The sequence below is a fragment of the Aplysia californica genome, unplaced genomic scaffold, assembly GCF_000002075.1.
Source record: "Aplysia californica isolate F4 #8 unplaced genomic scaffold, AplCal3.0 scaffold00615, whole genome shotgun sequence".
Classification (NCBI taxonomy): Eukaryota; Metazoa; Mollusca; class Gastropoda; order Aplysiida; family Aplysiidae; genus Aplysia; species Aplysia californica.
This window is the reverse complement of record NW_004797885.1, coordinates 55,229-81,670: the sequence shown is the minus strand read 5'-3', so window position 1 is coordinate 81,670 and position 26,442 is coordinate 55,229. Positions and strand designations below refer to the sequence as shown.

General features: G+C 41.3%; 2 protein-coding genes across 2 annotated transcripts in view; one reads left to right on the top strand and one right to left on the bottom strand.

The window, feature by feature from the left end:
• The first annotated feature begins 2,252 nt into the window (after positions 1–2,252).
• Positions 2,253–12,164, top strand: LOC101859199 (kallikrein 1-related peptidase b27). Its single transcript, XM_005107597.3, has 7 exons — positions 2,253–2,614; positions 3,386–3,453; positions 4,307–4,395; positions 7,859–8,072; positions 8,807–8,891; positions 10,721–10,860; positions 11,926–12,164. The coding sequence occupies exons 1-7, from the start codon at positions 2,353–2,355 to the stop codon at positions 12,091–12,093; spliced, it is 1,026 nt and encodes a 341-aa protein (XP_005107654.2). The 5' UTR covers positions 2,253–2,352; the 3' UTR covers positions 12,094–12,164.
• Positions 12,165–14,012: 1,848 nt separating this feature from the next.
• Positions 14,013–26,442, bottom strand: part of LOC101862895 — a gene marked incomplete at its 5' end in the record, with an annotated part of 40,834 nt that continues 28,404 nt past the window's right edge. The window contains 9 exon segments of the mRNA XM_013087646.2: positions 14,013–16,233; positions 16,949–17,142; positions 18,134–18,360; positions 19,010–19,216; positions 20,550–20,630; positions 21,205–21,299; positions 24,153–24,164; positions 25,041–25,442; positions 26,111–26,183. Of these exon segments, the coding sequence (XP_012943100.1) occupies positions 16,046–16,233; positions 16,949–17,142; positions 18,134–18,360; positions 19,010–19,216; positions 20,550–20,630; positions 21,205–21,299; positions 24,153–24,164; positions 25,041–25,442; positions 26,111–26,183 (1,479 nt within the window).

Genomic DNA, 26,442 nt, shown 5'->3' with positions numbered 1-26,442 from the left:
GGAAGGGGAATAACTACTCAATACTGTTGATTGTAAAAGAGCTTTGTCCCATTTCTTTTCTTTTCTTTTTACGAATCAATTATTCGACTGTCAAACAAAAGCTGTCACTTGTTACTGTCGCATGTCTCTCTCTCTCCCCTCCCCCCCCCCCCCCCCCCTTTTTTTCTTTCTCTTTCTCCCCTCTTCCTCTTTCAATGTCCTTATAAAAATGTTTGTATATGGGTTTTTAAGCCCCCATCGAAACAATTTAGATAATACAAGTTAGAGGGGGCTCCCCGACCCAAATTCAACTGTCCTGTCAGGGCCAACCCAGGCTGAGAGGTAAACATAGATGTATACTAGTACTCAATGTACTACTAGTATGGAGGGATACAACAACCCAGAGAAACCCCGAAATACTCGATAAAAATTCTCCCCACTCGGTAATCGAACCCAGGTCTCCCGCGCGCGGCTGCGGAACGCCCACCGCTATACAAAAGACAACGATTCTCTATGTCTGTTCCTTTGTCTGTCTGTTTGTCTGTTTATCTGTCTGTCTCTCTCTGTCTGTCTCTATCTGTCTCTCTGATTCTCTGCCCCCCCCCCCCCCCCGCCTCTCTCTCTCTCTCTCTCTCTCTCTCTCTCTCTCTCTCTCTCTCTCTCTCTCTCTCTCTCTCTCTCTCTCTCTCTCTCTCTCTCTCTCTCTCTCTCTCTCTCTCTCGTTGAAGACATGTAACAACTAACATACAGCACTGACAAACTTCCACAGTACTGTGTAGAAGGCACAGATAGAGAGTTATATCAAATGAAAAGCCTATGCACACACTTTATAACCACCTTCCCCTTCCTTCCTTTCCCTTCCTACCCAATTTCTTCCTTCCGCACTCACTCACTCGACCGTCCCTCACTCATTCACTCAACTACCTACTTACCTCACCATCTACCTTGTTGCGCCGATAGCTAAATTAATGTCCTGCTGGACTGCATGCCTACAGTTGTGCGGATGGTGGTGGTTTATTCTTGAACCTGGCTTGGATCATTTAATTTAGTGATAGGCATTAAAAGTGAGAGTTCATCTTGCTTCTTAATTAATTGATGCAGTGTAATTGGTAGAGACGTTAAAAAACTTGCGATACCCCTATCTAGAAACCCATACACTTGGGTACTCGTGCAGCCACATTCATTCTCTCTCTCTCTCTCTCTCTCTCTCTCTCTCTCTCTCTCTCTCTCTCTCTCCCCTCCCCCTCTCTCTAAGTTACTTTTAAGGCAACATAACAATATAGGCCTATTATTCTCCTACCTTACTCGACACAAGAAACCCACTGGGTATAAATTAGGATTTCTTATGATTTTGAAGCTAAATATTCTGAAATAACTGAACCTGGCGTATTCGATTTAAAGAGAATTAAATCTGGAATGCTAAGGCAACTAATTGGAGGGAGAAATAACGTTGTTGGTGTGTTGTTTTTTGGTTTTTTTTTTAAAAAGTAGAGCATTGTACGCTAGTACAGTTCCTCCCAGAGCTCAATGGCCATAGGTGACGTCAAAGGCCCTATTGCTGGCTTCTATCCCTCCCACTGTCTCAACTCTTCGACTCCATTCTATAGTCTTTTTGTGGCCCATTGTAAACTGCTCCATTGGATGGGTGAACTGTGGAGGGTCTAACTAAGTAAAATAGTGGTTTAATTTAGGGCAAGTAGCTGACGATCTCTACCTACCCCCCCCCTAATTCCCCCCTTTCCTCTTACCCTTCTTTTCTGGCAGATATGGATATTGTTGTCAGTTAGCAGATGGCGGTTCAGTCTGACCAGTCAAACATTTCCCCTTCCCCAATCCCTTCTTATCGTGACAAATTCCACGAATGTTTTACCAGTGATGAGCCGAATTCCCTTTAGATGCCTTTAAGATGCTGTGTACTTAAAGAAAAGGTTGCCCCAAGTTAGAGGCTAATATAAATGTACGCTGACCCCCGTCCCATCTACCCCTGTCTGGAAAAGTTAACTACCAATGTTAATGCTTAGCGCTTGTTTTACAGTTCCCTTTTCTTTTCTGTTTTTTTTTAAAGTTGCAGGTATGCCATGTTTGGGCGTTATTTATGTTTATCATACACTTAAAACATTCCCCTTGAAACTGATAACTGCCTATATTATAGTCATCTCGATCGTCATTAACACCCGCACGAATGGCTCATGCTCACGGTAAGATGTACTTTAGAGATTTAGAGACCTTAAGTGTGTTGGAAAATTTGGGGTCTTCTTAACTCTTTGATCTTTGTTTTATGAGATTTTGCTCCAGCATTGGCCAACTTACACTATTTGACCCCAGTCATAACGACCTAAGTTTAAACGTACCAGATGTACCAACCCAACAATTATGTCGCGTATGAGCCTGGAACTATGCAGGGATTGCCTGCCGCCATCTGGCGTCTGCCGTTTCATTCTCAAGACTCTCAGGCTCATAATGTTATTCTGTCTTGACGGGAACTGGACAAGCGCTGTCGTCTGCGTTTCTTCCGGCGGGAAAATGCCGTCTGCTATTCCTTGTCGCCTTCTGACGTTATGCGTTTTGATTAGTTTGTGCTGGATATTATGTTCTCATTGTGTGACCACAGGCGACCTTCAAGAAGCTGACATCTGTAAGTAAAGAAGAAAAAAAAAGGAAAAGAAAAAAATATACCAAAGTTTAACGAGGACCTGCGAGCTCAGGTTAGATTTGTCTGACTAAATAAATGTCATTGATTGCAGCCACGGTCGCATTCTTATCATTGTTTCGACAATGTTTGCCAAGACAAACAAGGGTGTTGTTGTGACGAGATAGATTAAGTGTTGATTAGAGTCAGTGTAAGGCGTCTCTCACATGGAGAAGAGTCATAGAGAATGGTGTACAAAAGTGTGGGAAGACATGGAATATTAAAATCAAGAGGCTAGCCCAGGACAGGGAAATGTGGAAAGTATTTGTTTGTGCCCTATACCCTGGTGCAGGGTGAGAAAGACGGTGGTGATAATGATGAAGGCTTTTCCCACGCCACACGGTTGTTGAGTTTGGTTCAATAGGAAGTCTTAAACATAGTAGGTTGACTATACATTATATCGTTATCATTATTATTATTATTATTATTATTATTATTATTATTATTATTATTATTATTATTATTATTATTATTATTTTTATCATTATTGGTTTAACAATGTTGAGTTTTGTCAAGTCTAGGGAGGAGGGGTCAACGATTTTAACCAAGACATATAGGACTTTGTTTAGATCGTGCGAACAACACAGTTATTTTGTTATTACTGTATAGTTATTTTGTTATTACTGTATCTATCTGTGTTGTTGTTCTTAGTGTGATGTGAAATGTCAATAGGTTAATATATCCCTGGAAATAAGGAGGCGAACTTTTTGCTTCCAGCGGCCAGTCCCGTGTTCAAGCGCGTTGCTGGAGGAATAGATGTGGGTCCAACGGAATTTCCCTGGCAGGTGACAACTCATCATCATCATCATCATCATCATCATCATCATCATCATCATCATCATCATCATCATCATCATCATCATCATCATCATCTTACATTGCTGTCTTATAAGGACCTGTCGGTCTGCTGAATTTGGTGAAAGTGTATATCAAAATGGATCCAAAGATAAGATTCAAACGAGCCAAAGGCTTATCTTTTCACTTGAAGCTGACAAAGACAGCTAATTCATAATACCTGCAAAAACTGAGACACTGCGTTTACTGCGAAGACAAACCCATCCCGGCTCCATTCTGTTTGCTAAATATGAAGGCATACTTTGTGTATTGTTACCGGGTGAAGCAAACCCTTGATAAGTCTCTAAACTTGTAACGTTTAGCTTCACATTATTATGAGCAGACGCTATTTGCTTCAAGACAAAAAATATAATAAATAAATAAATAAATAAATAAATAAATAAATAAATAAATAAATAAATAAATAAATAAATAAAATGAAATAAAAACACAAAAAATCACAAAAAACAAAACAAACACACGGGCACGCACACAAACGAAAAAAATAAAGCAACAGCAAACCAAATCAAACAACAACAACAACAACAAACAAGCACAGAAAAGAACGAATAAAAAGAAGAAGCTTTATATTCTTCACTTGCCATGTTGGACCGTATATGTTTTTGTTTTGTTTGTTTTTGCTCCTCTAAATATGGACCGCCTGCATCCTATATTGCTGTTGTTTTTGTTGTTGTTGCTGCTGCTGACGTTGTCGTTGTCGTTGTCGTCGTTGTCGTCGTCATCGTCGTCCTGGTACATTCTTCAGGCATGTACGAGAACAATGATTCATGCAATCATCCCCAGGTCCGCCTTCGGTCATTTGGTCAGGTCATTTACAGTGGGGCGCTCATAGCTGACAACTGGGTCGTCACAGCCGCCTCGTGCTTTGACGGGTAAGTCATACAAGTGAGAGAACATTTTGGTAACGGACGAGAAGATAAAGAGCAGTGGATAAACTCCCAAATACACCCTTAAACAATTATCAGGTTTTCTTTGCATTCCTGTATTTGTTTGCACGCGTGTTGTTGGTTTTGTACGTGTGGGTGCGTTTGGATAACGGACGAGAAGATAAAGAGCAGCGGATAAACTCCCAAATACACCCTAAAACAATGATAAGGTTTTATTAGCATTCCTGTATTTGTTTGCACGCTTGTTGTTGGTTTTAGGGGGAACAATAAACCAAAATAAAGGGGGGGGGGGAGATGATTCGAATTTTATGACCTACTACATGATATAAATTGATCTTTCCCAAGATGGGTTCTATAGTTTTAAACTTGAGTACGATATTGATTGCTGGTAGCTACTGACGTCTGAAGTTCTGATCCGGCGTCTAGTAACAAACGATAGAACAATTCTTTTTGCGGTATATGAAGTGTGCCAATGAGTAGCCGATTAGCTAAAGATGATAACCTAAAAATGAATGGATTAAATCTTGGGTTTTATTTTTAAATATATTTTTTTGGTAAGTGTTTTACAGCGCTGGCTACTGCACAGGGTCGTATGAGCGCACAGGATACTTTAATCCTATCTGTACGCCGTGTCATACTATCGTATCCATACGACGTGGGGAACTCTGTGCCACCACTTTCCAAAGAAGAATTTTACTCGTTAATCCGATCCGTATGCTTTGCATAGCAGCCTGTCAAAATGATTTTTTGAGAAATACTGAAAGTTTCAAAGAGATCTTCGTACTAGAAGTATTCTAAAATGTGAAGAATACAACCCGGGAGTACAAAATGACCCCATGGCGTACGGATAGGGTTACACGTTTTCATTTTGTATGAAATTTTAAATTTTGTGCTGGTGGCTGCTGAAGCCTACTTTTATCGATTTTAGACCACCAAGGGATCTTTAACGTGCGCAACTTGTAGGCCTACATGGAAAATCCGAGATTTTTCGTCCTTATCCAAGAGGGCTAGGTGTATATCTTTCCTACCATAAGATCAGGGGTGTGGCTGAACGATAGCAGTAAAAAGGAGTAAAGGAGTAGCAGTAGAAATGCTGCAGAAAGAATCAGGAGCCCAGAGGAGGGAGCAAAGGAGGTGAGAAGACGGGGGCAGAAAGTGGAAACGAAAGCAGACGACAGAACATTGTTAGGGAGCAGGAAAGGACGTGAAAGGTGACAATTTTAGAGAAGAACATTTTCCGTCGCTATCCGGATTCGAACCCGGAACCTATTGAATGAGAGGTGAAGACCTTAACCTCTAGGCAACGTGAGCCCTCATTAAATCTAGGATAAACAGTAAATTCCTATTAAAGCTCAACTTTTAAGTTATTTTTTAAAACACTTTTACTGTTCATCGACTACTCTTTGACCTTTCTGGTTGTTGTTGTTTTGTTTTTTTAATTGTTTGTTTATTTTTGGTGTAATATTTACGTCATTTACAGGCTCATACTTTCTTCATTCATGTTTTTTCCTTCAGTTTGTCAAGTTCATATCATATAATATTTTCCCTTGTTAAAGTAAAGCTACAAGTTTTCATTTATTAAATAAATTTGCTTAACTGTCTAACCCTCCTATTCCTCTTCTTTTTGGTCTTACTCTTATTCTAGAATTCCTGGCCTCTGCTTTCTAACTCAAACCTACAACTCCTAACACGAACCGCTACATCTTACTCGCAACTCCTAAAATGAATCCCCACGCCCTGCCCGTATTATCTCTTAACACTAGCACCAGCCCCCATTAAAACATTAATCCCGAAAATGTTAACTCTTATATCTCCAGTAAATTCTAACCTGAAAACCTATCTCCAGAGCTATAGCCCTTCATCCCCAAACCCCTAAATCTCTTTTCCTACGCCGTCACATCTCATCTCACCGATCGGCGATGTTTGCCACCTTGTTTCTTTGGATTTCACCAAAATGCTTTTGCTTTTAATGGCTAGGGTTTTGACTTTATGAGTCTTGTGATGGCACACTGCTAATACCTAAAACCTAACACCAGCCCCCTCACCCTTACTGTGAAATCGGACTCACCAAAAACTGACCTTTATAGAAGTTCCAAACACATAAGTATGATCAAAGAGTCTACATAACAAGAGGGGCCACTTCTCTCTTTGAGCCAATTAAAAAAGTGTCCTCAAAATTCGGTGATAATCTTTAACATCGTTTAGTGCGATTACAGATCTAAGCTTTCTCCTTTCCTTCTTCCTGCTTGGTTCTGTGCTGTTCCTACGGGGCTGCATGATCTGTTTTTGGAACTCTCTCTCTCTCTCTCTCTCTCTCTCTCTCTCTCTCTCTCTCTCTCTCTCTCTCTCTCTCTCTCTCTCTCTCTCTCTCTCTCTCTCTCTCTCTCTCTCTCTCTGTCTCCCCCCCCCCCCAGTATATTTATGTATACACGGATGAACTCCCTATCATCAAGTCATCAAGTACAAGATCTTGATCATGGTCAGAGGCGAAGCGTCTATATAATCAAATAATCACTGCTTCCCTTCCTAATTTTGAAACATTGTCGCAGTCAAATTCACCCATAAACGTATAAACTTCATAAATTAAATGTAAAAAGACGTTCATAATCAACAATGAACAGTATGCCTAACATTCTAAACGGTTTCATTGCCACAGAAATAGCCTGTTCTCCCCTCTTGGGCCACCCCATAAGCAGTCACAAGCTTTGATTAAGTAAGCTTAAAGTGAGACTGGAAGAGTCTACCAACATAGTTGAAGGGAACATGTGCATAGCAGTCTAAACTGTTTCATTGCCACACCCTGTTCACCCCTTTCGGGCCACAGTTATAATCAGTCTCAAGCACTGGTTAGGTAAGCTATTACACTGGTCGAGTCTACCTCACAGATGTGAGGGGAACTAACTCCTAATAATCTCTCACTGCTGCGAGAGCTTGTTTTTTTCCCTCGACTTTTTACTGCCCTATAATCAGATCGTGACCTCGATTATGACACAGGCTCGTGGCCGCGAAAGGCTAGACAAAAAACAGCCAAATGTGAAATTTAAAAAATTATAATTGTCATGTTCTACCAAAGAGTTAGACTCCCTGGTAGATCTATAACATATAGATCTAGTACTGACATCTCTGCTTCTTTGCTTTGTGTTTGTGTATTCAGATCTAAAGTTAAATTTAATTTTAATTGGAATTGATATTTAATGAGATACTTTCCCGATTATTTTGGCGGTTGAACATACAATAATGAATTCCGGGTTTGTTTTCATTCACAACTCTGAGTCGCCGCCTCGAGCAAGGTTCTTGTGCGATATCCCCAGGCCATATCTGGTCCCGTTTCACTTTGATTACCCTGTCAAACAAGTCAGCCTTCGCCTCTGATTATGGTTCATCTTTCATTTCTTTGCTCTCCTAAACTCATACAAAAACATCGACAATTACTGCTCTATGTCATCAGGAATTACTCTCCCTCCCAATGGAACGCCAAGCTCGGAGGCGTGTACACGAGCTGGAGGGAAGGGACGAGGAGAGCTGTTTTCGTGGACAGCATTTTGCTGCACGGCGGCTACAGCCGGCCGGACGATAACAGTACTCTGAACGACAGACCACTGCCTCATGACCTGGCACTGGTCAAGCTAAATCTCTCGCACATCGCGGGTCTGGGCGTCAAGGTGAGAACAGTTTAGAGCGCCCACCGACATAATATCTTTTGAGAATCAAGAAGCGATAAAATAATAACATGCAGCTTCATGGACACGCGTTAACTCCTTCACTGCCTGGCCCGAGACTGGCTCGGGCTCTCTGGTGGACTAAAAGTAGAAGCAAATTCTTGTGTTACATGCATATATATTTTATTCGATGTGTCTTGATGTCCTTTCGAGTCTGTGTAAGGGTGGGGAAAGGGGATAAGATTGTGATTAACCCCTTACCCCCTACCCCGATCCCTATACCCCCTCCCCCTTAATCCCTCCGTCCTATACACCCCCCCCCCCATTCTAACCACAATGCCAAAATCCCCCTATACCCCTCAATACCTCCCCAAACCAAACCTCATCCCAGTCCCCCTGGGGTCTGAGCATCAAGATGAGTACTGTTTTGAGTACCTATCGATACATCTTTAGAGCTATCCCCCCTGCCGACCTTCCCTCAGCCTCCTCTTTCCCCCAGCCTCCCCACCCCCTGCCCCCCAGCCTGAGGAGCGGGGTGGGTTTGGAGAAAGAGAGCGAACAAGTCAGACAGACAGACAGACAGACAGACAGACAGACAGACAGACAGACAGACAGACAGACAGACAGACAGAAAGACAGACAGAAAGACAGACAGTCAGACAGACAGACAGACAGATACCCCTCTTTACAATACTGTCAACCATCTGTCTTCTTTATAATATTGTTTTCTCTACCAGTTTCCACACTTGAGAATGGCTCAGAGTGAGATGGGCCTAAACGACTCCACTTGTTACGTCATCGGATGGGGTTCCCTTGGTCCTGGTGAGTATCCTGCTCTGGGTGGCTGGTGAACATGACATCCTTATAAATACATCTTGTGACCTTTTGATTACAGGGGTTTTGTTTTTAATCTCCGCGGGGTCCGTTTTTTCAAAATAGTTTTAATAAGGTTTTTCGTCTCTTGCAACTTCATAAGGTCATATGAGCGCCAAGGAGTGGATGTCAACAGAGAAGTCCAAACAGGGAATCGGGTTTACTCTGCTCACCTCTCTAGCCTCAACAGCACAAAGTCTGCTTCTGCTATCAAGGCACATCGGAAATAGCAGTTCACAAGAGAATGACAAACTTACAAAAGAAGTAGAGGGAAAATGACAATAGTAAGGAGGGAAAAAAAGCAACAGTTCTCCCAATGTTGTTCAGGCACAGTATGAGCATGACATTGACAAAATTAGCCAATTTACATTACTACTGTGCATAAAAACGTGTTAATATCCCCCTTTTGAGAATGACATAAAGACAATTTCAGTCAGTCACACTGCACTAGTAGTGGTTGGGGGGGGGGGGGGACATGGGGTCCAATTCAGTTTTTGATGTATATAGGGGATGTAGACGTGATTATGTTGTGACAGGGGCAGAGCGAAAACTTAAACTTAAACCCAATGTATTAGGTTTAGACACGTATTAAAATACACTTCGAATCTTTGGAATAATGTCTTGTCGATCATTGCTCATTTGCATTTCCCCTTGTTAAAGCAATCAAAATCTTGAATATCTCGAATATCTCAACTACCAGTAGTACCCTTAGACGCAGACGCGCGTGTTTGTGTTCGTGTTCGTGTGTGTGTGTGTGTGTGTGTGTGTGTGTGTGTGTGTGTGTGTGTGTGTGTGTGTGTGTGTGTGTGTGTGTGTGTGTGTGTTAATGAGCGAGATCGATAGGTAGATAGACAGTGGGTAGATCAATACGTAGATAGATGAGAGAGAAAGAGAGAGAGAGAGAGAGAGAGAGAGAGAGAGAGAGAGAGAGAGAGAGAGAGAGAGAGAGAGAGAGAGAGAGAGAGAGAGAGAGCATATCATGTGTCAAGCGTGTGTCTGTACAAGAGAATGTCGATGCCATTGTATATGTGACAGGGTGGACAGATGGATAAAGGATTGTCTGAGAACGTGGATCTATGCTCCAAGCCATACGGGTGTGGTGGGAAATGAACAAACTGGCGAGCCATGCACCTGTCAATACTGACATTAAAATAGACCAAAATGATGTCGTGAAGGCCTTTGCCACCACACTTGAAGATGAGGAGATTGAGCATGACTATGTGCCAGTCTTGTGACTTGAAGAACTGGGTGTCTTCAGAGGAAGTGGCAGAACCAGCATAGTACAGGGGATGGAAAGACGGGTTATTAACCAAATAAACACCGGACCGATCAGCAGATGGACTCTGGAGTGGATACTGGAGCGGGGAGCGGGGAGCGGAGCACGTATGGCAATGCCGTGAGTGCTATGATGTTGTTCCCAGGATCAAGTAATCAAGTATAAATATATGTACGTTTTATATTTGTTTGTGAGCGAGTGCATATGAGTTCGTGCGCGTGAGTGCATGCCTGTATTAAAATTTCTGAGAATATATCATACACTTATGTACGCAATTTTGCTTGTAAGTGTACACATCACAATCTACATAATAATATATTGTATACATCTCCAGACCAGGAGTCGGCGTCCAGGCTACAGAAAGTCCGCGTGAAGTTGCTGAGCTCATGCGCGTGCTTACATGCCTGTATTAAAATTTCGGAGACTATCTCATACACTTATGTACGCAATTTGGCTTGTAAGTGTGTACACATCACAATCTACGACTTTTATACATCTCCAGACCAGGGGTCAGCATCCAGGCTACAGAAAGTTCGCACGAAGTTACTGGATCATCGTAGCTGTGGAGAGGCCACGGGGCACCCAGTAGACCCGCAGTTTCTGTGTGGGCGGGCCTTCAGTACTGGGGGAGGGCCCTGCAAGGTGACTCTGGTTTTGTAACAACTTTTGTTGTCTATCTATTTATTATTACTGGATTACTGGGGGTGGGGGGGTGGGGGGTTGTTTTCATTTTTATTTTCTTATCAATTTGAAAGATTTTGTTTTATTTAGTATTTTCAGGCACGGCACGTGCAACAAAAATAGGTTGCATGAGTGTCGAAGATTAGAAGTTTTCCTAGAAAGTAACATATTTTATAGGGAAAAAAATTAATAAAAAGGAGGTTTGATAGGAGAAGAAGGAGAAAAGCCCCGTACTTCTTGTTTTCCTCCCTTCTTCTTCTGTATTCCACGGTGTGTGTGTGTGTGTGTGTGTGTGTGTGTGTGTGTGTGTGTGTGTGCGTGTGTGTGTGTGTGTGTGTGTGTGTGTGTGTGTGTGTGTGTGTGTACTCGTATATTATTTGTTTGTTTTGGTAAGTGTTTTTACGGCGCTCACAACTGCATAAGGTCATATGAGCGTGCGGGACACACCTAATATTTTCAGTTTGTAGGAAATTTTGAATTTTGCCCGGGTGGCGGCCGAAGCCTACTCTTATCGATTTTAGACCAGCAAGGGATCTTAAACGTGCACAATTTGCACACGGGCCCTCCGAGATTTTTAGTCCTTGTCCGAGAAGGCTAGGTGTAGATCTTTCCTACCAGAAGATCAGGGGTGTGGCAGAAAGACAGCAGTTAGGAGGAGCCAAGGAGTAGCAGTAGAAAGGCTGCAGAAAGAGTCAGGAGCCCAGAGGAGGGGGCAAAGGAGGTGAGGGGGTGGGGGCAGAAAGTGGAAACGAAAGCAGACAACAGAACTTTGCTAGAAAGCAGGAAAGGAGGTGAAAGGAGACAATTTTAGAGAAGAAAATGTTTCGCTCGCTACACGGATTCGAACCCGGGACCTTTTGAATGAGAGGCCAACACCTTAACCTCTAGGCCACGAGAGCCCCTCGTATATTAGATCTATGTGATTGCTAAATTATTATATCTTTATATATTGTAATTACACAATTATAATTATATGTATAGAGATCTATATAACTATATAACATTATATTTGTGTGTACCCCCCAGGGAGACCGCGGCAGCCCCGTGGTGTGTGAGATGGGCCAAGGCTGGGCTCTGGTGGGCGTGGTGGGACAAGAGTTTGCCTGTGCGGGGTCGTCTTCCTCAGTGGTGGGCAGGATCCTCAGTATACCGCACCACTTTCCGTGGATCAACAAGACCATACACATTTTTTAACACTGGTCTATCTCTTTTGTTTATATGGTGGATGGGAAAATAAGATAAATGAATAAACGCTACAATTCGTGTGTGTGGCATGGCGGGTCAAGTTTTGTTCTTGTGTGATAGATCTGACTGTTTTAGTAAGAGTTTTACAGCGCTTGCAACACTATAATAAGGTCAAATAAGTACCGACGATTAGATGCGTTACAAGCATACATATGGTTACAAGAGAGTAACATACATTTAAAAAAAGGAGGGGAGATAAGGACGATAGTTGTTTAATAGGACAGAAGGAGCAAACCACACTAGAGCAGCCACCAACCACCCATTGATCCATCTCATTTGTTTGTGTGGTGGAGGGAAAAATAAGATATGAATAAATGCCACAATTCGTGTGTGTGGCATGATGGCTGGTCAAGTTTTGTTCTTAAGTGATATAGATCAGATAGATTTTTAGTTTTGTTTTTAGCACAGAATTCTACTAGTGGTTTTTTAGTAGTTTTGCGACACGTGCGACAAAAACAGGTCATGTTAGTTCCGATTAGAGGTAGTAACAGTAACATAACAAAGAAAGACGGAGGAGAGATAAGGAAGAAAGACGGTTCTTAATAAATTTTTTTGTGAGCATTTTACAGCACTTGCAACACAAATAGTTCATGCAAGTGTAGAAAATTAGACCTGTTAAAAGAGTACGGTAACAAATACAAAAAGTAGGAGAGATAAGGACGATACATGTTTGATAGGAAACAAGGAGCAAACCATACCAGAGCACCTGTCAACCACCCGCCATCTGACTGTACTTTTCTCGATCCGGAGAACACTTGGGTTTGTACCTTACGACCTGATGTCATGACATGTCGCATGTTGCAGTCAATGATGCCATGACGTGATTTAAAAAAAAAATCACGTAGGTGTTTTTACAGCTCTCATTGACATAATTTAGGAGGCGGACTTCGACCCTGACTTTTTAGTTTTAGTAAGGTTTTTACGGCGCTCGCAACTGCATAAGGTCATATGAGCGCCAAGGGGTGGATGTCAACAGAAAAGTCCAAACGGGGAATCAGGCTTACTCTGCTCACCTCTCTACCATCAACAGCACGAAGTCTGCTTCGACTATCAAGGCACTCCGGAAATAGCAGTTCACAAGAGTGACAAACATACCAAAGAAGTAGAGGAAACATTACGAAAGTAAGGATGAGGAAAGATAAAGCAGCAGTCCCCCCTATGTTGTTCTGGCATAGTATGAGCATGACATTGACATTAATAAATCAGCCCATTTACAATTCTACTGTGGATAAGAACATGTTAATATTCTTCCCCCTTTTGGAATGGCCTAAAGACTACTTCAGTCAGTAGCACTGCCCTGGTTGGGGAGCGACCCTGACTGTCGGGGCCAACCTAGGCAGAGAGGAGTACAACAACTTCCCAGCTAAAAGAGCTGGAAACTCGATAAAAATTATCCCAACTACGGTCTTCTGTGTGCGACCCACTTTGGAGTGACCGCAAAACGCCCAGTTACAACGCCACAGACACCAATATCGTGACTTGTCACTGTAAATTACGACACAGTGCTGTGTGTTGTGTGTATGTGTGTGTGTGTGAGTGTGTGTGTGTGTGTGTGTGTGTGTGTGTGTGTGTGTGTGTGTGCGTGTGTGTGTGTGTACTGTCATTGACTTTATAGCTGTCATCTGGGATAATTGCTTTCTTGTTGTTACTGGTCCAGCAGTCACTTTAGTGTTTTGTGAAGCATTCAGAGAAGGTCATTGACACGATAATGGCCATTTAGCCTAGGAAGAACAAACAATAACAAACAAAACAGACAGGAAGAAACAAAAGAGTGAAAGAAAACCAAACACAGGAGTCTGTGTGAGAGTAGCCTTAGTTGTTAATACACCAATACATAGCAATAGCAAGTACTAAACATAACAACCAAGGAAAGATTGTGTGAAAATTTATTCAGTATAAAATTATAACAGATACACAGATAGCCTATATAAAAAAAAAAAATTCAAAAACTGTTTAACCAATGCAAGAGCGATTTTAAAAAAGCATAAGCTGAAGACGAGCTAGAAACTAAACTAAGCTAGAAAAAAAATTCTCCCTCCCATTCCCATTAAAATCAAGCAAAAAACCTGAGACCGAAGTGGTATCAAAGACAAGGAAATAAACAATAATACAACAACTTCACAAAAGGATAGCACCACAGCTTTCATTCATTCACATTTTTTCACACACACAAAAAAAAGTCTTCCAAGTTTTCCTCAAACTTACCATCAAACAAACCGAAAGAGATCTGTTGTTGCATTCTATGCCACTACACAAATCAAAGGCAAGAGGGTTAAACATTAACAGGAAATTTCCACAGAGCGACAAGGTGGCACATGAGACAAGGCTCAATTCTCAACGAAGGAGGCATGCATAGATAGAGTGAACAGTTCTAACAGTCCATCCATCCACGAAAACATATAAAAACTGACACACGCACTGACACACACACACACACAAACAGACATACACAAACACACTCAATCCTACAGACACGCACATCAAATAGAGGTACACACAGACACCCACACAAGCAAAAACGGTTCACGCGCTCAAGTCTGTTCAACTCTGGTATCCACTAGCACCAGGAATCAGTGCAAGCGTGCGGCAGATCCAGCCTGGGCAGACTGGCCACCGCACTGGACGGATTTCTGATTGCAGACATGCGTACAGACAATAGGACAAGGAGAGGAATTAATCATAACAGGGAATATTGGAGAAATATTTCTGAGAGCGTAACATGAGCAGAAGTGGCACAGTTTTTGGAATAGACAATTAACAAAGAAATTTTGTGTATAAACTACAAAGGCAGAGCAACCAGTTTGTTGCCCATCTTCCAGAATGTATAAGTAAGATTTAGGTAACGGATAAAGATTTAAAGCAGTAGAAAAAGTTTTGAGTTTTGATAAATGTAGTGAACTTTGCACTGTTTTTAGTGTGCCTTCCTGCACATGTCACTTATTTTGGTGTCAGATTTTTAATAAAAATCAATAGGAACATCAACCAAATATTTAAAAAAAGAATTTGAAACCAACTTTGTCATTTTCAATCAGCAGTAACTACGGGAGACATGAGCTCCAAAAGCTATGTTCACATCATTGTGATTCATGGTGCTCTGTTACTAGAGGAGCAGCGAAAAAATTATTCAAATACTGTCTTAATTTTGGACAACTAACGGACAACGTACAACAGCCTGTGTAAAGTCAGGGCAAGAGGACAGAGAGAAAAAAGTAAACACATTATAGTTGATAAATAAAATATGCTTTTATAATACATATCACAGTGGTTTTCTGTTGTATAAATTGCGCACATATATTTGATTTTGTAAATCCCAAGATCAAACAAAATTTACGAAAATTCCATATGGGTGTACAAACATCCAATAGAAGATTTGCAATTGTAATGTTTCAATTCACAAAGCAAAAATAAATTATCACAATTATTAGAAAATGTAACAAAAGTACAGGAACAATGTAGAATACAGACAAATCCATTAATTTCGGTGGACCTTGAGACTGTACACAATTTCCATTAACTGTTTGTCGATAGTATCCAAAAAGAGTTTTGTAACTTCAATACAATCTGTTGGCGATTACAGATCTGTGAACATTTCCAAAAGTGTAAACCCTGATGGACATACATATAAAGTGTTCAAAAGTTTAGAAATCCATTTTGAACAATTTGAAGGACATTTTCCTTGAGTTCCTTGTGACTTTTTCCTCATGACTTTAAGTGGAAGTTAAAGTGACAGCTTAGTAGCTTACGGTTTTGCATCAATTCGAACTGAAAGCTCATACCACACAAAGTGACATTAACTGACTCCACTCGTCAGTCATTTCACGAGTGACCATCTCTGACCCCCTTGGAACAAACAACATTGAAGCTTGTCGAAAACTCAAAATGCAGTGAGCAGCTCCACCTCCTATTCCGTTCCCGCAACGACAGAGTTCCACATACGTGGCCGGCCCTGCTGGAACTCTCCCTGTCCCTCTGTGGCCATGTGGTCCTTGTACTCCATCAGAGCCTGCATGCTCAGTGGCTGCCAGCTGGACTGGAAGCGAGAGGCTGGGCTCGGTGCAGTGGCCACGTCATAGCGGTTGCCCAGGGCACCTGGAGGGGAAAACAAGTTTGTCGAAGACATGAAGATGATGGAGTTTTAGTTGTAGTTAGAGTTCTAAGGCACCCACAACATAGGTTGTACTACTGCTAAAAGTTAGAGGCATTACAAGAGAGCAATATACAAAGAAAAGAAGGAGGAGCTATACGGAGGAGAGGTATTGGATAGGAAAGAATGAGGAAAACCACATCAAGGCACCTGCCAATCACCCACGTATGGCGATGGACAATACTACAAACTTTACAGATATGTCGTGAAGTCGAAGGTTACAAACCACAACTTGGCACAGATGGCCTTACAAATGGAGTGTTAAGGTGAAAACAATCTTTACCAAAGTTAACATATCCATTTGAAGCGTGGGTGATTTGAGGGTGCCATTTGTAGGTCCTGCTTCTTTACTTTCTCTCTGTTGTGTCTGTCTGTCTGTCTGTATGACTTTTCAGCAGCACTAAGTCAGTGATCACCAGCATCCCAACATACAACACACAGAACATGACAGATAACTTGTAGCAGGCGTGCCAACTTTTTCCTGAGCCAACAAGGGACACCCAAAGTCATGACATCACATTACGTAACAACAAATAAAATGACACCCAGTAAGAATGGTTTTCGAGAAGCGAAGCAGATAACGCCCTCAAATCTCCGACAGCCAAAGCCGGGAAAGTCCTGGAAAATTGGGAACAATTGGCAAAGCAAAAATCTCCTTACCTGCAATGGGGTGATGGGTTGTCCGAGACTCCTGGGCCGAGTGAGCCTTGATGCTGGGCAGAGAGTGCTGTACCTGGCCGGGACTGCCTGGCAGGAGATCCACGCGACCCAGGTCAAGCTTTTCTTTGTCCAGTCCCAGTTTCTCCAGGAAGGCTCCTTCAGATTTGGCCTCCTCCTCTGTCAAAAAGTGGAGCCTGAAACAATAAACAAAATGTAAGGTCCATGACTGAAAATACCACACGAAAAAATTTAATTAAATATAAACGACTGAAAGATAACAGGAAATATCACTGTCACAAGTGAAAGCCAACGGAGAGAATATTACTTTCGTGACAGAATGACAACAGAGGAATAAATGTTGTGTCTACGGCTGGAAGACAATATGGGAAATACAACCTCATGGCTGAAAAACAACAGAGGAATAATGTTACATTTATGATTGGAAGATAACAGAAGAATAAAGAGAAAACTGGTTGTCAAAATATCTTGTACATTATACTGGCACATTAAGGAAGCTTCCAAAGCATTTACCATTTGGCTTTCGATACCACAATTGAATGTCTGGGTGCAGGACTCCGACAAACACTAAACTGCAAAATGGCGTTTGCTGGAGTCTTGCATCTGGCTATCCAATTGGACCAGATAAGCATTTATTTGTAGTTAGGATCTTTACTACTTCTTCAAGTGTTTAACATCCTCACTAGTCACAGATGAGAACTCGACTAAAGGGACAAAAGAAACACCTGATGGGATTCTTACTTTTGATTTCAAATTATTTAATCAACCTTCAAACATGGAGAATGCAATTATGCTGTTTGGGTCTCATTACCAAGTACTGATCAAATCTTCAAAGGCTCTTGGAATGTACGCCAACACAAAGAAACATTGATGTCACATACTGCAATTACACAAGACACAATAAAATCTTAAATTTGCAACACAAGTGCTACTTTGATATTCCATTTATGGGACAGCCACTTTCTAAAGCATTACCAGAATTCTGGACATGTATGGAAAAAGACGAAAAGAGCTCAGCCCAATAAAAGAGCTACTCAAAGTATACGTGCCATTAATCTATGGAAGTCACCCTCTACTGTATTACCAGAACTCTGGACATGTATAGAAAACAATGAAAATTATTGCAAGCCCCCCCCCCCCCCCCCTTTCCTCCCACTGCCCACTGACCTGGGTGAGGGTCTGGGCTTGTTGCGGGCCATGATGGTGTGCCAGATGTTCTGTAAGCCGTCACTGATGTCAGACCCCAGCGGGCTCAGCACAGACATTGGGTGCTGTCTTTTCCCCTTGGGCAACTCCTCTTGCGATGCTTCCACGTCTGTCCCCTCCTCCTCCTCATCATTGAAATCTCGCGGTGACGGCTTCAGCCATCTCCTGTACGTGGCTTCTGTGCTTTCCTAAAAAAAGAAAAAAGAACAGGATGAACATTTTGGGAATGCTGAGGGGAAGACAGCGGGAGAACACTTTTCTTTTCCTTTCTAAGAGAGCAGAGACCATTTGGCCCACAGAGGTTTTGTTGTTGTTGGGTCGCAGATTATAGCGAAAGGGTTTGAAAACAGCTTCCCTTCACCAGAAAGCAAATGTGGCAAAGTTTGTCATTGTCAAGTTGTAGTGAACAGTTAAGACCAAGAAACTTTCATTTTCAACGATCTGAGAAGATAAATGTAACCCCGGAACAGTGATATGATTCCAAGTATCTGTGCTATCATAAAGAACTTGTCAGTTTGTTGTAACAACACCTAGCAGAAAAAAACATAAATAAAAAACCAAACCCAAGAAAAAAAACACCCAATAAAATTGTGAAAACATTCATTGTTCCCTCAAACAATACATGCACCAACAAGAGAAAAATATATTAGCAAAAAGCCAAACTAATGTATTAGGAGTTTACTGGGGTTTTTTTGTCTATCCCCTGCTTCTTTTTCCTTCTATTTTTCCCAGTGTGAACAAGATGCTACCATAATCAGCTCATTATTTTTGCACATCAAAAAACATTGACATGAACAAATAACCAAACAATCAAACAAAGCGCAGGAGCTGACATACTGATGCTGAGTCATCCCACGAGGGCAGGTACTTCTGTATCCCATCCTCATCGCCGTCCGACACGGTGGGCAGCGGGCTGTTGAACAGCAGCACTTTGGTGCGGTCGTTGTTGGTCTGGGAGGACCGGTACATCAGCTCTGTCTTGTGCCGCAGGACTCGAACCCGCCTCAGCAGCGACTGATCCAACAGACGGTTCAGGTCCGGAACCTGGTCACACACAAACAAAAACACAGATTTATTCACAGCTCATGTTATTCTTGACCTTAGAAATGTCATGCTATAATGACAATAAAATGGGATTACCATTCTCATGATCTACTGATAGAAGAAGAAAATATATATGACAAGTATGAACAAAGATTATGTAATTGCATAAAGAACATGATAATGATAATAATAAGACAATGATAATACAGTCGAACCTGTGTAAGACGGAATCGCAAGGGAGCCAGAAAAAAATTCCGTCTTAGACATTATCCGTCTTAGACAGGGGGGTTTTTTTAAGAACCCGCTTTTTGGGGGGGGGGGGGGGGGGGAGGTTAAAAGGCCCAGCCGGAGAGATCAAGGATCGCTTGTCCGATCGGCAAGCAGTGGTCAAAACTTCACACCTCTCAAGTGCTATCCTGTGTCATAATGACATGGGTAAGTCTTACTTATCCAATTACCACCAGTGCTTGCCTTTTATAGGATCACTGTTTGACCTATTATAATTAGAAATGTTTGAACATCTCCTTTGCTTCCACCCTTAGCCCCACCCATCAATGCCACCCCTCATTGCCATCATTGTAACAACGATTCGAGGAACTCTTTTCTCGGCTGGCCATACGATCAGGGCAGCAGGCATTGGTCAATCTAATTTCCCACCTCTGGCTTCTGGCTATCCAGGAAAGTTTCCGTGATGGATCGCTACTCGAGCACTCTCACGGGCAGTCGTGAGATTTCACACCCACACTACGCTGACCATCTGCATTGCTCAGGGCTCACATGATGGGGTAACATCTACCCCCAAATTGCACCCCTACTCCCCTTCCTCGCCCAGCGGCATGGCCATAGCATTAAGTTTAGAGCCGGCGGAACCAAGCTTGCGAGTTTTGTTTCAAATCAGGGCTGAGTGGGCAAAGCATTTTCCGTCTTAGACAGGTGAAACCCTCGGAAGGGAGCAGATTTTTCTTTCCGTTTCCGCGTTAGGACAGGTTTCCGTTTTATACAGGTAATCAAAGAGGAATGTATCAAGGGGGGAGCAGGGAGATTCCGTTAAGACAGGTTTCCGTTTTATACAGGTTTCCGTTACGGCAGGTTCGACTGTAATAACACCACAATAATAATTACATTAATAATAAAAACAGTATTCAACAATAACAATGGAAGCAGACTGGTAAAAAAAGCTATAGAAAGTACTATGCCCAGCTCTAACCCTTTTAAGAAAAGACACAAAACAACCTGAAAGGAACAAAAAAGAGCTTTGTTCTTAACAAATAAGGCATCAAATACAAAAGAACAAAAACCTATCAGCCTATGTGACACACAAGATGAGACTCACATCATCCGTCTCTGTGAAGTTCCTGAAGACTGGCCTCTGGTGTCTGTTGATTCCCTCCCTCACATGGGAGCTGAAGGCATCCTGTAAACACACACATACATATTTTGTGACGCACAAATATACAAACACATGCTAAAATGCACACTCATGCTTACACATAATGGGTACACTAACGCTACAGCTACTAAAATTTAGACGATTTAGAGTAAAAATAACTGCACCTCCATTCGGTAGTGATAAAACTTTGTTGAAACTTTACAACTTAAAAAGGAAATAAGGATAACCATACAAATACCACTCTGAAGCACAAAGAAAGCACATTATGACATTATAGGGATATGAAAAAATAATGACCCACCACACAGAGTGAGCATCCAGTCTAGGTCATTTCTAGGGCAGAGCATTTGGACTCGCGAGCTTTTCAGTCTTAGTAACAGTTTTATGGCACTTGCACCACATTTGTGAAAGATAAGTGCTGAAGATTAGAGGTGTTACTTGAAAGTAACATGCAAAGAAAAGAAGGAGAGATAATGAGGCTTGATCTTTGGTAGGAAAGAAGGAGCAAACCACACCAGAGCACCCGCAACAACCCTCATCCCTGAGCCGAGAAGAAAAATATTTGAGGATGGACAACAGACACTCCGACTCCACTCACTTTAAGCTCCTGAGGGAACCTGCGGTCAGTGCGGTAGAGCTTGGACATAGAGTCGTTCCGCAGCGTGGTCCAGATGTGACTGGCCCCCATGTGACCTGCGAGAGAAAACCAAAAGGAACGTGAGACAGATTCAACAGCAAGTCACCACCAGAACAATCATATTTTGCCGATGTTGGATCGTTTGTCTGTTTGTTTGAATAGAGAGAAGAACAACATTGAACATAAAACTGCCATTAAATGCTGAAAAAAGCATGAAAGACAGACAGACATGACAGAGAAAAGAACATAGTATGACCTACCACTGGCGCCTTTCAACCACCCGCCAATGACAGAATACGGTTACCTAAACACAGGGGAAAAAAATAGGCATACCAAGAGCAGATCACACATGGGCACCCATCAACCACCTGATTACATACAGCTCATAGGACATCATGGTACCATACATTAATAAGAGCATATCATGACAGAACTTGACACTTTGTTTTTTCAAAGAACTTTGGTACAAAAAGCACCAGAGGGGCTGACTGACTATTCTGACATCATGGCATGACTTGCGTTGTATAAGTCACAGTACTAGCAGACTAATGAGTGAAAAGGATGACATTATATTGTAAGCATGACGTAAACAGGCAGGAGAAATTTTGAGAACAGTTCTCTCATCTGATCAAAATGTACTATCTGTACCGTATTTTATTCTTAGATTTTAGATAATAATAACAATAATAGCACTAGTATAGTGCATACCCCGCCTCAACAGCGCCTCTATGCGCTTTACACTATATTATTACCCCAGCAGACCATCGAACACTCAGAAACATTCTCAGCTTCACGGGAAGCATACAGATGTCTTATAGAAAAAGATTTATAATGTAAGTCCACCTAACGTAGCATAAGCAAATAATATTATTATCTACTTCTCGGCCTCAGATCAACAAATCCTCTAAAATGTGAAGCACAGTCTGACATAAATCAATCTAACAACAAATCACTACAGCCCATTCTTAATCTAGTCCAAACTTCGATGCCACAGAATAATAATATTGTGAGGCACAGATTAAGCCGCAGGTCTAGCATTTAACCAAGAAACTACAAACAATGTCTCCTCAATAATGGTCAAGGAGCAACGGAGCAACGGACAACATCCCTCCCCGCTCCCCAAAATACAAAATATTTGAAAACTGCTTATCAAACTAATAAAATGCACAGGCAGCCATTGTGACAAAGTTCTCCATTCAATGACAGAAATGAGTAGAGAGAAACAGGCATAGTAACATTCAGAAAGATGACAATGTGAACATTATAATTACAATGTTGTAGCCAAATGCTTTGGAGTTAAACTGCGATAAATGGAGACCAAATTACTCACTAAAGCCTACTCACTCTACAAGCTGCTGCTACTACTGCTACACACACAAAGTTGAATACAAATCAATTTCTGATATTCAAACCAGATCCACGAAGTTATAGGAACCAGTATAGAATTTGGACATTTACTCTATCAAACTGAACATGTTAGTGGGAATACAATCAGTCTACTCAAGAGCATTCAAATATTTTCATTAGAAAATTATTAAATATAAGCAAGTTTAAAGTTGATTTATACTTTAAAGAAGGGAACCTTAAACTAGTATGCTCAGGTGCTGAGCTAACATTAGGAAAAACAGCAAGACTTTTGAAATTCTTTGCGCTCGATAACTTCAGGACTGCCCTGATATATTCTATCAAAGGTTGCGAAGTGACAGTTTTTGGAAGAGTTGCACGGGTATGCCATTATACTGCAAACGCAAAAGTCATTCAAAACAACATTAAGTGATAAGTAACCAGAGAGTGACAGGGTGCAATATAGGGACTTATCGTTGTGTTTTCGGATTAAAATAGAGATTTACACATTCTGTAATAGAAAAGCTTGTACTGTGTACAGTCAAGACTGTCCGACCTACATGTCGTGAATCATGTGGTGTACAATTGAAGATGAATACCTGTGCAGAGAAGTGAACACAGTAGTGATATGCAATGACTACCTTTGCACACCAACAGCGACAAATAGTGACCCGCCGGTAAGTATTACCGTTGCACACCAATAATGACAAGCAGTGAACAGATTCGCCATAACATGCAGTGTCGAGCTTCTCACAGTGACAAAGATATATGGTGACTAGTTTCTCACATCAATGGGGGGGGGGGACATGCAGTGACCTGTTTCTTTATAAAATGGGAGTGACTTGCTTCTCACACCAACAGTAACATGCAGTGACTTGTTTCTCACATCAATTGTGACATCCAGCATGTCACTTCCAAATTCACGCAACAGAGTTTAGAAGCATTTATTCACACTAACGAAAACTCCAGAATAAAGACAAGATTGGAAAAAAAAAAAAAGTAAGAGACTTAAAAGAGAAAAAAAAAGTAAAATTGTTTCATTTCTAAACATTAAGCCATGTAGATTTAATAATAACTAAAAACATAGTTACACTTGAAGTAGAGTATAAACAGAAAGGAAAAGCAAACATTTAAGAAAGAGGCACAAGGCCAAACTATTCCAAGGCCTACTTGCCAGAGAAATTAAATAAGAATTAAGAATAAAGTAAAGAATAAAAGGGGAATTAATAAGATAATCTGTTCTTTAAAAAAATATTTGCAAAGACTAAGACTTTGTTCTTATTCTACTCATTAGAAAATTGTAATCTTCTTTTTCTTGAAAGAGTCACTACTGAGTAAAGAGGGAACATCAAGGAAGGTGAACTAATAAAAAGCACTCACGGCAGCCAAAAACCACACCACAAAAATTCCAAACAACAGAGGAACAAGCTAAAAAAAATAATGAAAAGAAAGACAAGGGTAAAAAAAAAAAGGGAAAAAAAATGAAAAATGAAAAATGAAAAAAAAAGACAATATTATTATGAATAAGTAACAGCTATAAATCAACTCGATGCAATTTCACATACCCATTTTTCTCACTGAAACAAATTTTGAGAGTATAACATGTTAGTCACTCTATAAATACGGTACAAGAATTTCAGTCAGATATGGTCCCATAGTTCACAAAAACACAGCAATATACACACATATACATAATGCATGACGTTAGTCTCTAATCAGCATATTTTCTGGCTTGCAGAGGCCAAATTAGCAACAAGCGCTATCATCACCAGACTCTTTAGTTCCTTCTCCTATAGAACCCCCCACCCCACCTAACCTGTCCCTTAAAAAACCATCTTCTCATTTCATGCTGATAAATACACACCGTACTGAATTTGATCTACTCTGTTTTGAATTTTTGAGTTTTTAAATTCATAAGTATTAAAAGCCTAAACTGACCGTGTAAAGACAGGGAAACAATGAACTTTACACTAGAAACTAACCAGTCCACCTCATTGGCAAGCTGCTGACTTAATGCAGCATTTATTTCAGCATCTGGGTTAAAAAAAGCAGCACGCTGCAAGGAGAATAATAGCAATATTTTTTTTTAAAAAAACCAAACCTTATTACAAAGCTGTATTTTCCATCACACTTTAGTCATAGGTAAAGTGCAAATTTATGATGATAACACATATCAAAGAATTTTCCATTACAATGGCAATTCTATAAAAAGTATATGCATGGGTGCAGAAAAATATAAAACCAAACCATATTACAAAGCTTTACTTTTCATCACACTTTAATCATATGTTAAGTGCACAATAATGAGGATGATAATGTATTTAAAAAGAACTTTCAATTACAAGGGCAATTCTATTTATAAAAACCATATGCATGGGTGCAGAAAAAAACAAAACAAAAACCCTTAGTATTTCACCGAGCCAAGATCAAAGCTATACATGTATCTCGCTCACCTTTCTGGCCTTTGAGCGTGGGATTGACCACTTTCTTCTTCTCAGGCTGCATCTTGGGGTGGATGTAGTAGTCGGCGTTCCTGCCGTACATCTTGTAGAGTTGGGCGTGGTGCCAGGGGACGGCGTTGAGGTCGGCCGGAGTGACCACGCCACTGTCCACCAGGTACCTCTTGCCCTGCTTCCCCTCGCCCTCCTCCGCTTCCTCTTCCTCGTCCTCTAGCTCCTTCATCGGGGAGGTGGCTGGAGCGTACGAGTCGGAGGGCATGTAGCCCTTGTGGGCCGGTCTGCGGCTCTTGTCCCTGCCGCGACCTCCCGAGGAGTCGGTGGACGGAGTGCTGGGGGCAGAGCCAGCCTCTTCTTCATTGCCAGGCTTGGCGGCATTCTGCTGCTGACGATCACCGGCTGCAGAACAAAGTAAGAATAGCTTTCAGATTTCAAGTAACATCTCGTAAAGAGTTGGGCTTTTTGTTTGTTTGTTTGTTTGTTTGAGTAAACAGAAGCACTTTGACATTCTGCTGCTGTCGATCACTGGCAGCAGAACAATGTAAGAAACACTTTCAGATTTCAAGAAACATCTTGTAGATAGTTTTTTTTTGGTGTGTTTTTTTTGGTTTAAGTATACAGAAGCACATTGACATACCGATGACTACTAAGTTTCACATAAAAGCAAGGCAGGCAGACATAAACAACAAAGAAAAAAAAAAAGAAGTAGGATCTATCAGTGGCGCCCTCCAACTACATGCTTATTTAGAAGGTAGAAAAATAAATCTCACAAGCAAAAAATGAAAAATACGTGTACGGTTGGTACCCATTTCCTTTGCACCTTGAAATTTCTATCATAAAACAATTTGCTGACAGCCATCTCCTCTGTGAAAAACTGCAAAACATGAGAGAACATTTTCTGCAGTCACAACTGACTCAAAAACAAAAACATCACCACTGCCACAATGACAATGAAATGACAATGATATCCCTACTGACACTACAACAACACACCTGTACGTTGATGTGATGGTTAATTGTCCACTAAAAGAAAGTTGGGGACAGGAAAACTAGGCCGTGACACTCACCTAAGGACAGTTTAAATTTGTCATGCAAGCCTGCAAGTTTTTCCTCTTTGGCCTTGCGCTCATCCTCCCGTATCTGAAAAACATCAAAAATAGACAAATTAAGACTCAGATCACTCATACTTTTTTGCAGACGAATCTTTGTTCTTCCAGACTCAAAGCAGCAGGCATTATCTCCAGAACATAATGAAATATATGCATGTACAAGAGTCTTAGGACGGGAATTGCATAATATGCATATATGGTTATAGTCATGTTCGAATTGCCGATCTCCATACATAAGTAGAGATAGATAGAGAGAGAGAGAGAGAGAGAGAGAGAGAGAGAGAGAGAGA